The sequence below is a fragment of the Ostrea edulis genome, chromosome 8 (assembly GCF_947568905.1).
Source record: "Ostrea edulis chromosome 8, xbOstEdul1.1, whole genome shotgun sequence".
NCBI classification, from domain to species: Eukaryota; Metazoa; Mollusca; class Bivalvia; order Ostreida; family Ostreidae; genus Ostrea; species Ostrea edulis.
In genome coordinates, this window is record NC_079171.1 from 57,400,729 (window position 1) to 57,423,218 (window position 22,490).

General features: G+C 33.1%; 1 protein-coding gene across 22 annotated transcripts in view; it reads right to left on the reverse strand.

The window, feature by feature from the left end:
* Positions 1-1,183: 1,183 nt before the first annotated feature.
* LOC125662605 (leucine-rich repeat-containing protein 71-like) overlaps positions 1,184-22,490 on the reverse strand; it is a 102,457-nt gene continuing 81,150 nt past the window's right edge. For 5 of the 22 annotated variants that reach the window (XM_056146557.1, XM_056146556.1, XM_056146566.1 and 2 more), the window contains 7 exons: positions 21,236-21,286; positions 17,230-17,265; positions 15,728-15,808; positions 12,128-12,213; positions 8,468-8,576; positions 5,699-5,814; positions 1,184-1,673 (listed from right to left, as the gene is read on the reverse strand). In XM_056146557.1, coding sequence (XP_056002532.1) covers positions 1,557-1,673; positions 5,699-5,814; positions 8,468-8,576; positions 12,128-12,213; positions 15,728-15,808; positions 17,230-17,265; positions 21,236-21,286 — 596 coding nt within the window. In that variant the 3' untranslated portion in view covers positions 1,184-1,556. Of the gene's footprint in view, positions 1,674-5,698; positions 5,815-8,467; positions 8,577-12,127; positions 12,214-14,803; positions 14,837-15,727; positions 15,809-17,229; positions 17,266-21,235; positions 21,287-22,153; positions 22,178-22,490 lie in introns of all 22 variants that reach the window. The other 17 variants (XM_056146571.1, XM_056146569.1, XM_056146576.1 and 14 more) reach the window with 8 other exon arrangements.

Here is a 22,490-nt window from a genome sequence, read left to right on the forward strand (position 1 = left end):
GTTAGTTTTACTACAAATACACTGCATCAACTGTATATATAGCTATAAACTACAACATGGTGGTTCTTGTAATTGCAGATAAATAGATAAATTAACTGGATAATAAAACGGCAATTTCATAAATCTCAGAGAAACAGTCAAAACCTCCGTCCCTTGGTAATGTGGAAGAGATCGTGAACTATTGCCCTCAGTAATGTGGAAGAGATCGTGAACTACTGCCCTCAGTAATGTGGAAGAGATCGTGAACTATTGCCCTCAGTAATGTGGAAGAGATCGTGAACTATTGCCCTCAGTAATGTGGAAGAGATCGTGAACTATTGCCCTAAGTAATGTGGAAGAGATCGTGAATTATTGCCCTCAGTAATGTGGAAGAGATCGTGAACTATTGCCCTAAGTAATGTGGAAGAGATCGTGAACTATTGCCCTCAGTAATGTAGAAGAGATCGTGAACTATAACCCTCAGTAATGTGGAAGAGATCGTGAATTATTGCCCTCAGTAATGTGGAAGAGATCGTGAACTATTGCCCTCAGTAATGTGGAAGAGATCGTGAACTATTGCCCTCAGTTCCTTGGCCTTGGTTCATAAGGTCCTCCACACCACCTGACCTCGAATCAATGGTTTTGACCGAGTGACAGAGTGAATGTAGTATACGGCATTCATTGGAGTTACAATGTGTATGAAATAACTCGACATTACATATATTAAACACCTTCTACTGACCAAATCACTTTTTAAAAATCCATTGCACGAAGGGCATATTTTCACAGGTCTAATTTCAAATTATTGCACATCATGCTTATCAATTCATCATAACATCTACACATGATATGAGTGTCGATTAGAATCAAAATAAATTAGATGTAAATTTTTTTTAATAGATTGGTTCTAACAATCATCTGAAGATGACAAATATGGTATTGCATGTACATCAGACCTCAATTTTACCATATTTCAATGTCCACTGTTTTCATCGTTGTGCAAGAAAACAAATTTAAGTACAATTTTGTTTTCAATATGGCCTTGGAGGTGCATGCAATGCAGCTTTCCGAAAACATGATATATTCCAAAGACACACTGTTTTCCATGCATTATCGAAATTTGATGCCCCCTGCCAATATTAGATAAAAACAGAGAATCGTATAAAGCACTCACTCTATACATCTGATATAACACAAAGCCGTATCACGTTAGTACTCGTTTACTAATCGTAAACATACAGAAGTAACGATTCATGACAAAAGAGTTCTACAAAATTTAACATATAAGAAATACATATAACATTATCACAGATTTCATTCATGGACGGCAAAATTTATATACTACATTTAACTCTGTCACACTTTACACGGTTCTCTTCTTTGACCCTCCTCCCCCAACTCTTTCCCTCCCTTTACACACACACACACCTGCACATATCCAAGCATTTCCAATAAAATAAAGTACATGCACTATATTGAATCCTCCAGAACACAAGTATAAATTAAGACATTCTAAATTTTAAGGAGGGTTCACACTCCGAGTTTAAGGCGAAACAGACACTTTTTGTGGACGGGTGTTACGTGGTGGACTCTGCCTCAGGTGTCTGGGGCGGGGGCTTGTAGAATGGATCTTTAGGTAGCATGATATCGTTGATCTTCCTGACGATGTCATGATCAGATGAGATCTTATTTTTCTGAAACAAACACAATATATTAAATCATGAATTCAATGAAAATTCTCCATAGGTGCCGTTATGGAATTTATATAATTTCATCCTTTCTAGCTTGTCTGATCATAATAAATTCAATTCATCCCCAGGATTATATGAATTTTGAAACAAGCAATCACATTTTTGATTATTTAGAATATGACAACACACATTAAGGAGGTACTCTACATCGTCATAATGGCTGACTTCCTTTTAAAACATGGATGAAAATATAGATATCAGCAATATTTGTCTATTCATTACAAAACTCTTCGCCTAGCTGGGTAGCTCAGTAGGTCAGCATGTCGACTGCTGAACTGTAGATTGCGGGTTGAAGTCCAGCTGGGGTTTTAAACTTTTTTCAGATTGCTTTCTACTAGAACTGCATTTTTTTGACTAAATAAAGTAAATTTTAAAGCTTTCAGTTTCCAAATATTGTACATATCCACCATTTTTCATCCACATTAAATTTCTCTGGTGTAGCATACCTCCTTAATTTCATCTATTCATTCACTCATTTGACGAATGTGCTATCTATTCATTCACTCATTTGACGAATGTGCTATCTATTCACTCATTAGAAGGAACAGGAAGGGTTACAGGTACCATAATTTGATGTCAGAGAATTGAATGTATTGTAGTTTAACATTAGAGTATGATTCAAACAACCAACCCCTACATAATTATTAGATTTCAATAAGGATCATAATTAAAATTCTGGAATCAAATCCAGATCACTTTAACTGGGGAAAAAAGTTTGGAGTTTTTTGAGCCATATTTACTCAGTCAAGGTGGATAAAAACACTTATAAACATGAAGACATGTTTAAATTAACACTTACAAACATGCATACATGTTTTAAATTACACTTACAAACACATAAACATGTTTAAATTAATACTTACAAACACAGACATGTTTAAATTAACACTTACAAACACACAGACATGATTAGATTAACACTTACAAACACACAGACATGTTTTAAGTTAACACTTGCAAACACACACACATGTTTACATTAACACTTACAAACACATAAACATGTTTAAATTAACACTCACAAACACATAAACATGTTTAAATTAACACTTACAAACACACAGACATGTTTACATTAACACTTACAAATACACATACATGTTTACATTAACACTTACAAACACACAGACATGTTTAAATTAACACTCACAAACACATAAACATGTTTAAATTAACACTTACAAACATGCACACATGTTTAAATTAACACTTACAAACACAGAGACATGTTTACATTAACACTTACAAACACACAGACATGTTTACATTAACACTTACAAACACACAGAAATGTTTAAATTAACACTCACAAACACATAAACATGTTTAAATTAACACTTACAAACACAGAGACATGTTTACATTAACACTTACAAATACACAGACATGTTTACATTAACACTTACAAACACACAGACATGTTTAAATTAACACTCACAAACACATAAACATGTCTGCATTAACACTTACAAACACACAGACATGTTTACATTAACACTCACAAACACATAAACATGTCTGCATTAACACTTACAAACACACAGACATGTTTACATTAACACTTACAAACACATAAACATGTTTACATTAACACTTACAAACACACAGATATGTTTACATTAACACTTACAAACACACAGACTGTTTACATTAACACTTACAAACACCTATACATGTTTAAATAAACACTTACAAACACACAGAAATGTTTAAATTAACACTTACAAACACATAAACATGTTTACATTAACACTTACAAACACCTATACATGTTTAAATAAACACTTACAAACACACAGAAATGTTTAAATTAACACTTACAAACACATAAACATGTTTACATTAACACTTACAAACACACAGAAATGTTTAAATTAACACTCACAAACACATAAACATGTTTGCATTAACACTTACAAACACACAGACATGTTTACATTAACACTCACAAACACATAAACATGTTTACATTAACACTTACAAACACACAGACATGTTTACATTAACACTCACAAACACATAAACATGTTTACATTAACACTTACAAACACACAGACATGTTTACATTAACACTCACAAACACATAAACATGTTTGCATTAACACTTACAAACACACAGACATGTTTACATTAACACTCACAAACACATAAACATGTTTACATTAACACTTAAAAACACACAGACATGTTTAAATTAACACTTACAAACACATAAACATGTTTAAATTAACACTTACAAACACACAGACATATTTAAATTAACACTTACAAACACACAGACATGTTTAAATTAACACTCACAAACACAGACATGTTTAAATTAACACTTACAAATACACAGACATGTTTAAATTAACACTTACAAACACACAGATATACAAACACACAGACATGTTTAAATTAACACTCACAAACACAGACATGTTTAAATTAACACTTACAAACACAAACATGTTTAAATTAACACTCACAAACACATAAACATGTTTAAATTAACACTTACAAACACACAGACATGTTTACATTAACACTTACAAACACAGACATGTTTACATTAACATTTACAAACACACACACATGTTTACATTAACACTTACAAACACATAAACATGTTTAAATTAACACTCACAAACACATAAACATGTTTAAATTAACACTTACAAACACACAGACATGTTTACATTAACACTTACAAATACACAGACATGTTTAAATTAACACTTACAAACACACAGACATGTTTAAATTAACACTTACAAACACATAAACATGTTTAAATTAACACTTACAAACACACACACACATGTTTATATTAACACTCACAAACACAGACATGTTTAAATTAACACTTACAAATACACAGACATGTTTAAATTAACACTTACAAACACACAGAGATACAAACACACAGACATGTTTAAATTAACACTCACAAACACAGACATGTTTAAATTAACACGTACAAACACACAGACATGTTTAAATTAACACTCACAAACACATAAACATGTTTAAATTAACACTTACAAACACACACACATGTTTACATTAACACTTACAAACACAGACATGTTTACATTAACACGTACAAACACACAGACATGTTTAAATTAACACTCACAAACACATAAACATGTTTAAATTAACACTTACAAACACACAGACATGTTTACATTAACACTTACAAACACAGACATGTTTACATTAACACTTACAAACACACAGACATGTTTTAAGTTAACACTTGCAAGTACACAGACATGTTTACATTAACACTTACAAACACAGACATGTTTACATTAACATTTACAAACACACACACATGTTTAAATTAACACTCACAAACACATAAACATGTTTAAATTAACACTTACAAACACACAGACATGTTTACATTAACACTTACAAACACACACACATGTTTACATTAACACTTACAAACACAGACATGTTTACATTAACACTTACAAACACGCACACATGTTTACATTAACACTTACAAACACATAAACATGTTTAAATTAACACTCACAAACACATAAACATGTTTAAATTAACACTTACAAACACACAGACATGTTTACATTAACACTTACAAATACACAGACATGTTTACATTAACACTTACAAACACACAGACATGTTTAAATTAACACTCACAAACACACATACATGTTTAAATTAACACTTACAAACACATAAACATGTTTAAATTAACACTCACAAACACATAAACATGTTTAAATTAACACAGACATACAAACACACAGACATACAAACACACAGACATGTTTAAATTAACACTTACAAACACACAGACATGTTTAAATTAACACTTACAAACACACAGACATGTTTAAATTAACACTTACAAACACACAGACATGTTTAAATTAACACTCACAAACACCTCTAAATGTTTAAATTAACACTTACAAACACCTATACATGTTTAAATTAACACTTACAAACACGCAGATCCTCATCAGCCCTGTTCCTCCGGACTTACTTCCCAGAGACAATGTTGTCTGATACTGCATGGCCTTCAATATGGCAGCCATTCCCTGTTCACCAATCTGGTTTCCTGTAACAAACAAAACCTGACTGTAATATTCTATCTGATGACATGTAACTAACATAACCTTACTGTAATATAATATCTGATTACATGTAACATACCCTGACTGTAATATACTATCTGATTACATCTATCTAACATAACCTGACTGTAATATACTATCTGATTACATCTATTTAACATAACCTGACTGTAATATACTATCTGATAACCTGTAACTAACAACCTGACTGTAATATACTATCTGATTACCTGTACCTAACATAACCTGACTGTAATATACTATCTGATTACATGTAACTAACGTAACCTGACTGTAATATACTATCTGATTACCTGTAACTTACATCACCTGACTGTAATATACTATCTGATGACATGTAACTAACATAACCTGACTAATATACTATCTGATTACATGTAACATAACCTGACTGTAATATACTATCTGATTACATGTAACATAACCTGACTGTAATATTCTATCTGATGACATGTAACTAACATAACCTGACTGTAATATACTATCTGATTACCTGTACCTAACACCACCTGACTGTAATATACTATCTGATTACCTGTAACTAACATCACCTGACTGTAATATACTATCTGATTACATGTAACTAACATAACCTGACTGTAATATACTATCTGATTACATGTAACTAACATCACCTGACTGTAATATACTATCTGATTACATGTAACATAACCTGACTGTAATATACTATCTGATTACATGTAACTAACATAACCTGACTGTAATATACTATCTGATGACATGTAACTAACATAAACTGACTGTAATATACTATCTGATGACATGTAACTAACATAAATTGACTGTAATATACTATCTGATCACATGTAACATAACCTGACTGTAATATACTATCTGATGACCTGTACCTAACATCACCTGACTGTAATATACTATCTGATTACCTGTAACTAACATCACCTGACTGTAATATACTATCTGATTACATGTAACTAACATAACCTGACTGTAATATACTATCTGATTACATCTATTTAACATAACCTGACTGTAATATACTATCTGATTACCTGTAACTAACAACCTGACTGTAATATACTACCTGATTACCTGTACCTAACATAACCTGACTGTAATATACTATCTGATTACATCTATTTAACATAACCTGACTGTAATATACTATCTGATTACATGTAACTAACATCTACTGACTGTAATATACTATCTGATTACATGTAACTAACATAACCTGACTGTAATATACTATCTGATTACATGTAACTAACATAACCTGACTGTAATATACTATCTGATTACATGTAACATAACCTGACTGTAATATACTATCTGATTACATGTAACATAACCTGACTGTAATATACTATCTGATTACATGTAACTAACATCACCTGACTGTAATATACTATCTGATTACATGTAACATAACCTGACTGTAATATACTATCTGATGACATGTAACTAACATAACCTGACTGTAATATACTATCTGATTACATGTAACTAACATCACCTGACTGTAATATACTATCTGATTACATGTAACATAACCTGACTGTAATATACTATCTGATTACATGTAACTAACGTAACCTGACTGTAATATACTATCTGATGACATGTAACTAACATAAACTGACTGTAATATACTATCTGATGACATGTAACTAACATAAACTGACTGTAATATACTATCTGATCACATGTAACATAACCTGACTGTAATATACTATCTGATTACATGTAACATAACCTGACTGTAATATACTATCTGATTACATGTAACATAACCTGACTGTAATATTCTATCTGATTACATGTAACATAACCTGACTGTAATATACTATCTGATTAAATGTAACATACCCTGACTGTAATATACATCTGATTACATGTAACATACCCTGACTGTAATATACTATCTGATTACATGTAACTAACATAACCTGACTGTAATATACTATCTGATTACATGTAACTAACATAACCTGACTGTAATATACTATCTGATTACATCTATCTAACAGGACCTTAATCTAATATACTATCTGATGACATCTATCTAACAGGACCTTAATCTAATATACTATCTGATGACATCTATCTAACAGGACCTTAATCTAATATACTATCTGATGACATCTATCTAACAGGACCTTAATCTAATATACTATCTGATGACATCTATCTAACATGACCTTAATCTAATATACTATCTGATGACATCTATCTAACAGGACCTTAATCTAATATTCTATCTGATTACATGTAACTAACATCACCTGACTGTAATATACTATCTGATTACATGTAACTAACAGGACCTGACTGTAATATACTATCTGATGACATCTATCTAACAGGACCTTAATCTAATATACTGTTTTTCAATCCAGATATCATAAGACTACACACATTTATCTGTGCTGGCTAAAGTTCATTTCAGACAAACCATAGTGTCACATCTTGAAGGTGGGAACATTTGTGCTATTTCGTACTTATACGACAGATTAAACTGCAGCTTGTGGTATTTCGTACTCGTATGACAGATTAAGGTTAATGAGGAATTTGAGATATTTCATACTCGCATGACGGATTAAAGTTAATCAGAAGTTTGTTGTATTTCGTACTCACGTGACAAATTGAGGTTAATCAGGAGTCGATTTCCAGACACCCACAGCTGACCGTCAATGAAATCTGCTTCGTCTGTCAGTGGATTTATAAAGGAAGAGTCACCCATCTCCTGGAAAGGATAACAAACAGCTGTCAATCTCATTAATATCCTAAAGAATAAATAAGTAATTAAGAGTAGGTCAAACACTGACCCCTGGATATACTTGAGGTAGGATCAGGTGCCAATAAGGAGTAGGCAACCCTTATAATTTTAAAATACCCCAAACATTTATCGATGTTACTTTTCGAATACTTTGTAGATAATTAATTTCCACATTTAGCTTTGATGAAATCTGTTTTCTTTACTGTCTTTAGATTAAACATTCAATTTTATATTTCAATAATGCTCTTGACAATCAAACATTTCTTTCTTCATTTGAATTGAAATACCTCTACTTAACATCTTTATATTTGGAGGAACTAGAACTGTCCTAATGGGACTAATACCCCCCGCGGGGCATATAAAATGATGGGAAATATTTAATGCAAGCACATTGGATATTTTCACATTATCTACAGGGCAATCAATGTGAATGCAGAAGTGTATATTCTACAGTACAGCAGTACATGAAATATTAAAAATATGCTTAATATAAACAATGAATACTATTTGGCACATTTTAGGCTGTATGATTGCAAATCCCTGGTCAACTCTTCTAGTCTTTAGTTTATATTCACTTTGTTAAAGATCATTATGTTATGCCAACTTTACTTTGTCATTAGAAATAAACTCTGGACAAATTGTGTCTATTACTACAAGTACAACCAAACCAGAAAATGTCCGTAACTTCCATAATTACTGTTAAAATATTTCAATGAAAATAGAAGATGCACAACTACATTATATATATAAGATGAGAATAGAGTTTGAATCAAATCTGTTCAACGGTATTAGAATTAAACTCTGGACAAATTGCGCAACCCCCAAAATGAAATTTAAAGAAAATGTGCGTAACTTCTATAACTGTTAAAATATTTCAATAAAAATCAGTATATGCACCCAGAGGTGCATGAGCCAAGTTGCATGGGATACATTGTAAAGTCAGGAATGATGTGGCATATTTATAATTGTGAAGAACTAATTTCAGTTTTAAACTTTTCGAGTTACTGTCCAGAAACCATATTTGTCTGAAGTTTTCAATCTATATTCGGTCACTGTGACTTTGACCTTTGTTCTCCAAAATCAATAGGGGCCTTGCTTTGCTGGTATCCAACAATATATCCAAGTATCATTTGATTCGGATTTAAACTATCGGAGTTATCATCCAGAAACCAAATATTTCTGAAATTTCATTCTATATTCAGTCACTGTGACCTTGACCTTTGATCTATTTTCTCCAAAATCAATAGGGGTCTTCCTTACCTGGTACATAACAATATCTGTAAGTATCATTTGATTCAGATTTAAACTTTCTGAGTTATCATCCGGAAACCAAATATTTCTGAAATTTTCATTCTAAATTCGGTCACTGTGACCTTGACCTTTGACCTATTTTCTCCAAAATCAAAAGGTGTCTTGCTTACCTGGTACCCAACAATATATCAAAGTTTCATTTGATTCGGATTTAAACTATCGGAGTTATCATCCGGAAACCAAATTTTTCTGAAATTTTCATTCTATTTTCGGTCACTGTGACCTTGACCTTTGACTTATTTTCTCCAAAATCAATAGGGGTCTTCCTTACCTGGTATCCAACAATCTATCAAAGTTTCATTTGATTCGGATTTAAACTATCGGAGTTATCATCCGGAAACCAAATTTTTCTGAAATTTTCATTCTATTTTCGGTCACTGTGACCTTGACCTTTGTTCTCCAAAATCAATAGGGGTCTTCCTTACCTTTTACCCAACAATATATCAAACTTTTATTTGATTAGATTGTAAACTTTTCGAGTTATCATCCGGAAACCAATTGTTGACGCTCGCCCGCATCACCAAACCAATAGCCGAGTTCAACTTCGTTGCAACTCGGCTAAAAATAGGAGATGCACAACTACATAATATATAAAGTTTGAATGAAATATGTCCAGCGGTATTAGAAATAAACTTCGGACAAATTGTGTCTACGGACAGACGGACGGACGAACAAAGTGATTCCAGTATACCCCCCCAAACTTCGTTTGCGGGGGGCATAATAATGATTATGACAAATCAAAGTTCAGTTTATGATAGATGGTGAATGACTATACCTTAATGTAGTTCAAGAATGACTAACCTCGGGTTCAGATTGTGACTCATACAAAAAGGACTAACCTAGACTTAAAAAATAACCTAACCTTGTTGTGTGGTAAATAAATGACTACTAAACTCGGGTTTGTTGTGCGATAAATAAATGACTACTATAACCTCGGGTTTGTTGTGTGATAAATAAATGACTACTATAACCTCGGGTTTGCTGTGTGATAAATAAATGACTACTATAACCTCGGGTTTGCTGTGTGATAAATAAATGACTACTAAACTCGGGTTTACTGTGTGATAAATAAATGACCACTATAACCTCGGGTTTGCTGTGTGATAAATAAATGACTACTAAACTCGGGTTTACTGTGTGATAAATAAATGACTACTATAACCTCGGGTTTGCTGTGTGATAAATAAATGACTACTAAACTCGGGTTTGTTGTGTGATAAATAAATGACTACTAAACTCGGGTTTGTTGTGTGATAAATAAATGACTACTAAACTCGGGTTTGTTGTGCGATAAATAAATGACTACTATAACCTCGGGTTTGCTGTGTGATAAATAAATGACTACTATAACCTCGGGTTTGCTGTGTGATAAATAAATGACTACTAAACTCGGGTTTGTTGTGTGATAAATAAATGACTACTAAACTCGGGTTTGCTGTGCGATAAATAAATGACTACTATAACCTCGGGTTTGTTGTGTGATAAATAAATGACTACTAAACTCGGGTTTGTTGTGGGATAAATAAATTTATTATACTTTCATGTAAAATACTCGAACCTGATTGGTCGAGAAGCATTTGAAAAAACATATTGTTACCCTCTGAGAACAGAAAACACGCGCCCCAGGGTGATAGTATCTAGCAACGGGTAACAGTACTTGACAATGGGTGATATTATAAAAAAAATTATCACATGCGTCAAATTTATGCGCGTACGGTTCGCCGTAAATTGCTAGACGACGTCGATTGAGCGTTTGTAATAAACGTGAGTACCCGCATCGAAATACGAAATATCGCATGACAGTGATTGATCAAATGTCAACAGACGTAAGTTTTTACATACCATTCAGTATAATAAAACAAATATTGCATGTAGTTGAGGGTAACATTGAAATTTTTACCCCTCGAGAAACCATTGTCAACCTGGGCTGCGCCTCGGTTGACAATGGTTTTCTCGGGGTGAAAATTTTCAATGTTACCCTCAACTACATGCAATATTTATGTAGACTACTATAACCTCGGGTTTGTTGTGTGATAAATAAATGACTACTATAACCTCGGGTTTGCTGTGTGATAAATAAATGACTACTATAACCTCGGGTTTACTGTGTGATAAATAAATGACTACTAAACTCGGGTTTGTTGTGTGATAAATAAATGACTACTATAACCTCGGGTTTGCCGTGCGATAAATAAATGACTACTAACCTCGGGTTCTGCTTGGGATGGTTTCCCTTTGTCTTTTCCCTTCGTTTTGCCTTTTGCAGCGTTCTTTGTATCTGCCACTAAGGACGCTGTAAGTACAACATGCAAAATGTAGGAAGCAGATCCTGAACAATATCCAGTATCATTGACATTTTTCTCAGTTAAGTTAAATATATTTGTCATACCATAATTAATCACAAATGTGTTACACAAGATTATTACAGAAACTCTCAAGCTTTTTAGTAAGTACAATTCTTCCATATTCATAGTAGGCTTTTCATTGGTCCTTCAATATTTAGAATATCCAATGAACTTTCATTTTGAGATATAAACAAATTCATGAACTTATTTACACAATCCTTATACATTGAATTTGCTATAAATATTACGCATAAAGCTTTAAGCATATTGCTCTTCGTTATGAGTACATTTCTTATAAAACACCCATGCATTCTATCAATGAATTGTATTCATAACAACTAAATTTGACACCATTCCCAACTGAAATAAAGATGCATGCTGGCATTAAACTTAGAGAACCAAGATCTGTTGTAGCCGCTTGGAAGCAGGTGTATTGTTTATATAGCCTCTGTTCTAGTTGTATTCTTTGTCCTTTATAGTTGTGTTCATTGTCATTTATAGTTGTGTACATTGTCATTTATAGTTGTGTTCATTGTCATTTATAGATGTGTACATTGTCATTTATAGTTGTGTACATTGTCATTTATAGTTGTTCATTGTCATTTATAGATGTGTACATTGTCATTTATAGTTGTGTACATTGTCATTTATAGTTGTTCATTGTCATTAATAGTTGTGTACATTGTCATCTATAGTTGTGTGCATTGTCATTTAAAGTTGTGTACACTGACATTTATAGTTGTGTACATTGTCATTTATAGTTGTGTACACTGTTATTTATAGTTGTGTACATTGTCATTTATAGTTGTGTACATTGTCATTTATAGCTATGAATACTTATTACACATGTGTTTTCAACATCTATTACAATCAGATAAATATCGAATGTAGCATGTTGCAAATATTTCTCTGCACATTGCATACAGATAATACTATTGGATGCAAAGTAAGCAAATAATGTACATGATTGCACTAAATTTAGATACAATTTCTAAACAAGAGTACTACCACATTTCCTAAAATTCTTTGTGGATGTCAGTAGTTCAACAGCCATGAATGAATCTTTTTTAATGTTATTGATCAAACTGTGATGTCATTGTTCTCAAATGAACCACAGCATATTCTAAAGTTTGGCGGAATCCTGTTAGAACGTAAACTTTGTCAGTCTGAGTTGTGCACATTATATACACGTATCAAGGGACACTGACATCCCAGATCTCCATCTAAGATTATACATATATAGGTAAACATTTCTATCAAGACATATCTATATGCACTGTATGTGACCACCATATTTTTTAATGATTCAAAAAAATGTAGAATGCTCTTGGATGTTTTGAGATTTCTATGAATTCCTACTGGTACATAATCTTTTCACAACCCCTGGTGGATAGGAAGCTTTCATCGGAAGACCCAGGCTCGACTCCATCCGGGGTTTCCTGGAGATGACTTTAAGGATAAAGATCCTGTCTCAGGATAGACATTAATCATGATAAAGAATCCTCACTGCTAACACCATCAGCACCCAAATTTGTGGCACTTCACCTACAGCTGGTGACGTCTCTATATGAGTGAAAAATTCTCAAAGGGACACACAACTAGATGGAAAAATATGTTTTCACAAAATTTTATGGAAAGTTTTTTTATCATATAAAATCTGTCATAAATGTGGATATTTCAGGAATTTTTAAAATGAAAATCTAAAATGTCCTTAACTAGGGTCACAAATAGAAAATGCATCTATCTGGACAATTACTATATATGAACAATAAGCACTTATACATAAATTCCCATCAGGTTCTCTAAGCCTTTACTAACCACACCTTCTTAATAACTGTTCTGAACCCAATCTCCCAAATGGCTTGACGAGAACAACAGAAAGTAAGCAATTTGTTAGAATTGTTAAAAATAGATCATGCCTGCATGCACCACGGTTAAGCTTGTTAGCCACAAGTTACATAGTAACAAAGGGGACATTACTCAGCAACAAAGGGTAGTTACTCTGCAACAAAGGGAAGTAACTCAGCAAGTTCTTGTTATCAATAATATTCATCTGTTTAATATTATGATATTCATGACCCTAGTTATCTTTCCATGACAATATAAACCTGTAGTATTGAGTTGGACAATGTAGAATTTGATTCACTTAAAATTTTATCAATCTTCTTGAAAAGAAAAAATTGCTGAAAAATCCTGAATTTTCTGACATGAACAGATCTGAGGGTAGATTCAATGCCACAACAAAACAGGACACTAAACAGAAACAAATGGAGGGTCGGACTGGGGCATGACAAAATGAATTGTAAACTGGAAACTTGGGTTTTTTAATGAAACAGCTAGGATTGTTGGTTGAGGATCCATGGCTTTCAGAAACTGGATAAATGGGTGTCAATGACACAAAAAGAAATCTTTAAAAAAGCATTTTCCCACCAAACTATTCACAAAACTTTTTGTATTCTTTAACTTTGCATAAGCCATTATCCTCAGTTCTGATATATGTTAATATGGACTGGGGAAAATGACCAAATTGAATGTTACCCGCAAATGATGTGACCAATCGCATAGTTGCAGCTAAGATTGTAAAAAACAAAAAGATGAAAAGAATAGCAATACATATGTGTTACATCCAATTACATGTATGTGTAGGAAGCTCATTAATCTATGAATATTCATGTACATGTAGGAAGCTCATTTAACTATGAATATTCATGAAGCGGTGCACGAGTACCGGACATTGAGAAGACAACACGAGTTGAAACAGTTCGTGTAGCTGACATGTGAAGTGCATCATTATCATTAAAATCCTTCTATATATCACAAAACTCTCATGTTCACCTGTCCAGCAAGTGCATTTCCAATCAAAAGCATTTGAGATGAATGAAACATGATAAATTGTGAAAAAGCTTAATACATTTATTATGTACCACCTGTTCTTTTGATATGCAGGGTTGTCACTTTTTTTTTTGGTTTTTATCCCGACCTCATATCAAGTCTATTGTATCTGCACATATCAGAACTATTTTTTCCTTGTGAAATCTGCTGCAATTAAGTATAGGGTTGAAGAAGTAATGAATCTTTATGATGTGAAATTGAATTTCCTGAATACAGATTCAGTACATTAAAACATTGTAAACACACCCCCCCCCCCCCCCCCCCCCCCGAGATCTGCAATTTGTCAAATAACAATAACTGGTGTGAAAACACAAAGATTGAGCCCCTTTCATAAGTATTTATGTGATTGCACAGATGAAACAAAAAAACTTCACAGACATGATGCATAGGTCAGATGATATACACATTAAGCATGTCTTCCATAGTACGAGAGTTATATTTACATAAACAGATACATGTATATATGATCTCATGAATGAAATGGAGAGGAAAAAAACGACTAAAAAAAAAAATCAACGGGAACTGAAATACACATACAAACATCCACATAGTTTAGTCGTAAATATTTACAGTTACTTGTGGGATTGTAACTACAAGGTTTTGTTTGCAGACGTCTCTCAGAAGATTGCAGTTTGTATAGTTTAATGTAAGCTGCAATCAGATTAATATTCGAATAATTAGCTTTACTTGTAAGGTCAAATCTAGAACTAGACAATCAGATTAATATTTCAATCATTAGCTTTACTTGTAAAGTCAATTGTAAAACTACAATTCATTGAATGTGTCATTTTCATTCAAATTACATTGCAAGTAAAACGACACTGAATTACATTTAATGATATAAAGAAAATTTAATGACATTTCTGACGTAGACGCAGATATTGTTTTCATTCATTGATTACATACACCGGATACTAGAATGTCTATCCCTGTCTGATCAATATTCAAAATAGTGCTCAAAGAAAATTACAACATCAAATCTTTTATTACAAACCCCTCTACCACTTTTACACATGAAAGGCGAAGATAATGAACAGTGATACATATGTATAAATGAATACATCAAATGCTCCTTTATACAGTGTGACCCTCTCAGCTGCCACAGGTTAAATTCAGGTCTCAACAGGAATACACAGACAAACTGATCCAATAGTTCTCTATTATCTTTATAATTCTGTATTATGTACAGTAAAACACAGTGAAAGTGGAGTGCTGGGGGACAAAGAATTTGTATTTGTTATAAACAAGAATTCACTATATCCAATGAAGTTCTTATAAGCATGTGTTAAAAGTACAGAGATTGAGAATTGCTTCGCTGTAAGCGTGAATTCATTATAAGCATGTTCACTGTAATCGTCTTTTACTGTAGTGTGGAAAAATATTTTGGATTGAATACATATATAAAATTTGATATGATCTATACATTTTTCAGCAAGAAATTGACAGTTGTGAGAATTGTCATTTCATCATGTTGTTGGCCGTTGACAATTATTATCTGTCATCTGAATGAACTGACAACATCTGACAGACTGACAAATGCATTGTGGACTGTTGGCAATTTTCAATGACTTTATAGGTTTGCCAACTGTTGCCCTGCTAATCCTAGGTTTGCTAACTGTTGCCCACTCAACCTTAAGTTTGCCAACTGTTGCCCTGTCCATACTATGTTTGCTAACTGTTGACCTTTTAACCTTATGTTTCCAATGGTTGACCTTTCAACCTTATGTTTCCAAAGGTTGAACTGCTATCCTCAGTTTGCCAACTGTTAAATATGAACCAACAACTGCCTAGTATCCAACATTTACAAAATGTAAACTTGCCTGGTATCCAACATTTACAAAATGTAAACTTGCCTAGTATCCAACATTTACAAAATGTAAACTTGCCTAGCATCCAACATTGTAAACTTGTCAATCTAACCCTAGGTTCGTGGAACTGCTGACATGTCGACTACGACCAATTGATATCAGAAACAAACTTCACACCTGATTTCTAAGTGGAGGAACTTTTTGTCTGTATATTCCTGTTGTAGAACTGTACAATAATGGGATGAACCACAATGAACATCTTACCTCCTGAACTGCGACCAGTCGTACTCCCACCTTTGTCTGTGCAAAAATGTAATAAACAGGCAAAATCTAATTAGCCAAACATGTGAAGGAAAAATAGCAAAAAACACACGTGAAAGTTAGCAAACATGATCGAGTATATACATCACACGAGAACAGGCAATGAATGCCGTGGAATTTTATCAACACGACAAAATGAGGTACAATCGTACACCACAGTGATTCTTAACGTATGATGAACAAAACAATTCTAATGTACAGAGATTAAAATCAGTCCCAAGAAATTACGATTGAACTTATACATGCCAAGTACATGCTTTAGAGAATTAAATGTATATATATTATAGAAAAGTTACTACTACAAATTTGTTTTGGAAAATTATGAAGCAATTACTATCATTACAATATTATAATTAGAATATTTGTAAAATATAGTTATCTAAACGTTTTAATGAGCCAAGCAATTCTTAGTCTAGTACACCTTACAGATGTTGCATCATCATTAGTGTTTCTATTAATAGAACAGCAAAAGTTTAAAATGTCCCATTAAATCTAGGCAAACCATACAATGCACATGTTTTAACTGTGAGGAGACTAATTTAGCTAAAATTCTGGTCATGTCGTCATCGTATGTAATTATATAGATTTGACCATGCCGTCATTGCGCGTAATTTACATATTTGATTATGCCGTCATTGTACGTAATCTACATATTTGATAATGTCGTTTTGTGCGTAATCATAGATTTGATAATTCTGTCATTGTGCGTAATTTATAGATTTGATAATGCCGTCATTGCAAGTTTATAAAGTCGAGCATAAAATGAATGATTTCAGACAATGGACAGTGAGTGGGCTGAATCATTCAAGAAAATTGTGAAAGTTGCTATCAAGGTGGGTTTTTTTTTGTCAGTAATGTTGAATACATATCTAGCTTTGAGAGTGACTATATACTAGAATGAATAATGAAAATAATGATTTAAATTTACACCCAGACGCACACGCGACTATCTGTTTATTTATAACAACAATTTATGCTTGAGTTTTAAATCACCAGGAGACACTATTGTAGATACATAGAGTGCTTGTTCAGCAGTCACAAATTATACATGTAATTCATAATCAATATTAACAATTAATGAGACTGAGTGTATTGACGTATTTGACATTGGTTTACATTAGATAACAGAGACTTGTAGAAAAAAATAAATCCTACCAGCTGCAGACTGACTGATCAGTGTAGCTTTCATACAGCACATTATAACATTATATAATATATATATATATATAGCACCGTAACAGTGCAGGTATAAACCATAGTCCACTAAAATGAACTGCATGCAACCCTGAGATTATATATACAGATAGGAAATACAGTAAAACATGCCTAGAGCAAAGTGCTGGGACTGGCGGACAATTTTGGTTCGTTATACATGTATATGTAATTCGTTATATCTAGTAGGTTTGTACTGTTTTAAAACTACAGAGAAATCACTATTCATCATTTCCAAGAAGTTTGTACTGTTTTATCACTTCGCTGTACGTGTGAATTCATTATGGTCATGTTCACTGTAACCATGTTGTACTGTATCCTATAAGTTTATAATATGTTTTGAGGAAATAGGGAAATATAAATCACTTTGCTGTAAGCATGAATTCCTTGTAAACATGTCTGTTGTAACCATGTTGCACTGTTTATATATCGCATGCAAGTGTTGGATTATACTAAATACACTATAGTGGGTGTTGTGAGGCGTGCAATATATAATTGCTATCACTGCCATTGCTTGCAACATGCTATGCTTTTTCTGTCCAATACATCTCTCACTAAATCCTAAAGGTCAAGAAAGAAATGCAATTGTTTGCAATTCATTTTGGAAAAAAAAGGTTGGAAGTGATTATAAACAATGGTTAAAAGTATGTGAAAATGGTGATGAGAGAGGAAATTTAGGAACCAGAAAGTTGTCTTCAAATTAACAAGATTTTGAAAGATTTCAGAAATGGCTGTCCCTAACATAACTAATTTCAATAGGTACCAAGAAGGAAATTAATTATCACCAAAAATAATAAGTTCTTTAATCTGATTTCTTACAGTACTGAAAATTACAAATTTTACCTATGAAAGATAACGAGGAATTTTAAAACACATAGAATAAAATCAATATTTATGATAACTATGATAATTCTATCTAACAGACAAAGCAACATTTAACTCAAACTCAGTAAAAATATCTATCATTACGAAAGACAACTCATTCATTTGACATATATACATGTATTTTGATAGCTAAAATACTCCATGAACAATAAATATTTGATACAGGTACAGATATTGATAGCTCATTTCCTAAACTATGAATATCTGACCTAATATATTTTTTGACAGCTCTGATTATGATTCTTGTACCCAGATAATTAGACGGATTCTATTAACAAAATTACTATTAAAGTCCAAAACTCATCATGAAGGAATTCTGAAACTCATCATGAAGGAATTCTGAAACTCATCATGAAGGAATGTCAATAGGCACTTCAGCCAGTCCAAGGAAAATCAAGCATTAAGAAATCTTGACTGTGTCACCTACCAGTGATCAATTTCCATCTCACATTCTAACATTATTTTTCAGAGACAGGTGTTAGATTGAGAATTATGTTACATCTCTCAGGGTGGGAGTCAAGGTGATGAAGTTTACAAGCAGTGAGGTGAAGGTGACAGAAAACTCCCAGAAACCATAGTAACCATTAAGTTATTGAGTTTTTCATAGACTCCAAGAACTGTACTTAAATAGGAAATGTGTAAAATCGTTACTCAGACAAAAAGGAATCCAGGCAGTGAGGCGAGGTGGTTGTGGAGGTGCATACGAGATATTACAAGTATGTTCGTCTGTTGCATTAAACGCACGTGATGTGAGTTACGATTATCCAATCAGAGAATTACAAATTATCCTCTAGGGTCTGTTTCATGAAACATTTGCACAACTAAAATTCATTTTTTTTTCTCTTTTCTCGGAAATTCATCTAGGCATTGGAACATAACGATAATTACGAAATATACGCAAGTATATTTAAACTTTTTTTTAATAAAAGGAACATAGTCGATCAAGCATTGACTGCTTGGATTAGAACAACAATACTTGGTATTTTGCTGTTTTATCATATATTAGCATACTATTGCATGTGTGTCAAGGTGCCAGAAATTTCGATAGGGATCACCTACATAAATTCTGCAGAATATGTATATACAGGACTCATATTTCTTTGTTCATCCATAAATCTACAACTAGATTATCACAGCAAGTGTTCGAATTCTTTTCTCTGTCGTACAATATTCGTGAAACTGACCCCAGCTGTGTATGATAAACTGCGTAAAAATGCAAACATTAAGATCCTGTATGTCAGAATCTTCTCAGATTGAAAAAAATGGAAATTTTTCAGTCATATATTTGTATCATTAGCCTTTCATCCATCAATGTATAAGAGAGAGTTTGCATGATAATTAAACTAAACCAGTATTTTTAACAGGCCCCTGAAGTAGGGACACTTCTAACCCCCCCCCCCCTTCTGATTTTATTTTCTAAAGCAATAATTTCTCCGAAATGTGTGGATGAATTCCCTGTCCATCCCATCCTAATTTTGAATTATGTAATTGTTTTATGGGTTTTGTAAGCTTTAGAGATTGGCTTTCTACCAATATAATAATTTACTCTACCAGTTTAAGGCCAATCTGTAAAGATTTAAAAAAAAAGCATAAACTGATTACATAAATCAAAATTGGGATGTGATATTTAGGGAATCCTAACATTTGGGAGAAATTATCACCGCAAAGGAAGAAAAAAAATTCAGAAAGGGAGGTGGGGGTAATAGTGCCCTTACTTCAGGTGCCTGTGGTATTTTTCTGCAAATAAAATGAAGACAAGAGGTAGAAAGTAGTATATTTGAGATTGTAGGGAGCTGGTTTCTGGGAGATCATGCAGTATCAGAGGTGGAATGCTTTATCATACGCCGGATACCTTTAGATATCGAACCCCGGTGTTGAGTTCTCCTCGACTCCTCCTCTACCGCTAGAAATTAATTACATCTCATGAGAAAGCTAAAACATGTCTTGAATTTTAAAATTACATTTAAAATATTCAATGTTTTATCACCTGACTAATCATCTGTGTGCATTCTCATTGTATATTTTGCTGCCTGGGTTTATAAAGGTTGTGTGGCCATTTCGACGATGAAAGCCCAGACTTTAAGAAGCATTAAGATTTTCAGGGGAAAAAAAACCAAGGGCAGTCCATATGTACACATTGAATAGCCTTACAGGCAGTCTGACACACACAATGAATAGCCTTACAGGCAGTCTGACAGACATAATGAATAGTCTTACAGACACTCTGACAGACACAATGAAAAGTCATACAGACACTCTGACAGACACAATGAATAATCTTACAGACACTCTGACAGACACAATGGATAACCTTACAGACTCTCTGACAGACACAATGAATAGTCTTACAGACACTCTGACAGACACAATGAATAGCCTTACAGACACTCTGACAGACACAATGAATAGCCTTACAGACACTCTGACAGACACAATGAATAGTCTTACAGACACTCTGAGAGACACAATGAATAGTCTTACAGACATTATGAATCATTATGATAAATGAAGAAATGAAATAATATAGTTACACACACACACAAAAAGGATGGGGACTCACTGCAGCCGTCTAACAATTAGCCAAAACAAACAGCAGCTGACCACTACTCACACCAGGGGAGAAATGGACACAGATCTAGACTCAAAACGGACCAATCAATTCTAAAACAATGAGAATGAGATCAAGAGCAAACACGGCCAATAAAGAAAGACATCAAGGCCACATCAAGGTCATGTTATACCTCAAGGCCACATCAAGGTCATGTTATACCTTTTCTACTCCCAGTTCCTCCTTCTGACAAAAAAAAAATGGAACTGAACTAAAACTTCTAATTCACAAATATCATAATATAGATGTGGCTATTAAGAATTTCGTACAGAGAGCAGGTGAATGTTTGGTCTCTGGGGGAGTCCTTTCTCAGATCAAATTCCTCACAGTTCTTCTTAAGGACACAGATAGCCGGGTACAATACCCCATTAAACGTTGTATCTCTGTTACCTCCTTAAGATCAGGCATTTACCGAATAGTAACGCTTATCAAACACTAGTATAGAAATTGTTTTAAAGACTTTCTAGCTTAATTTCAAATTCAATTAAAAAATTGTTCA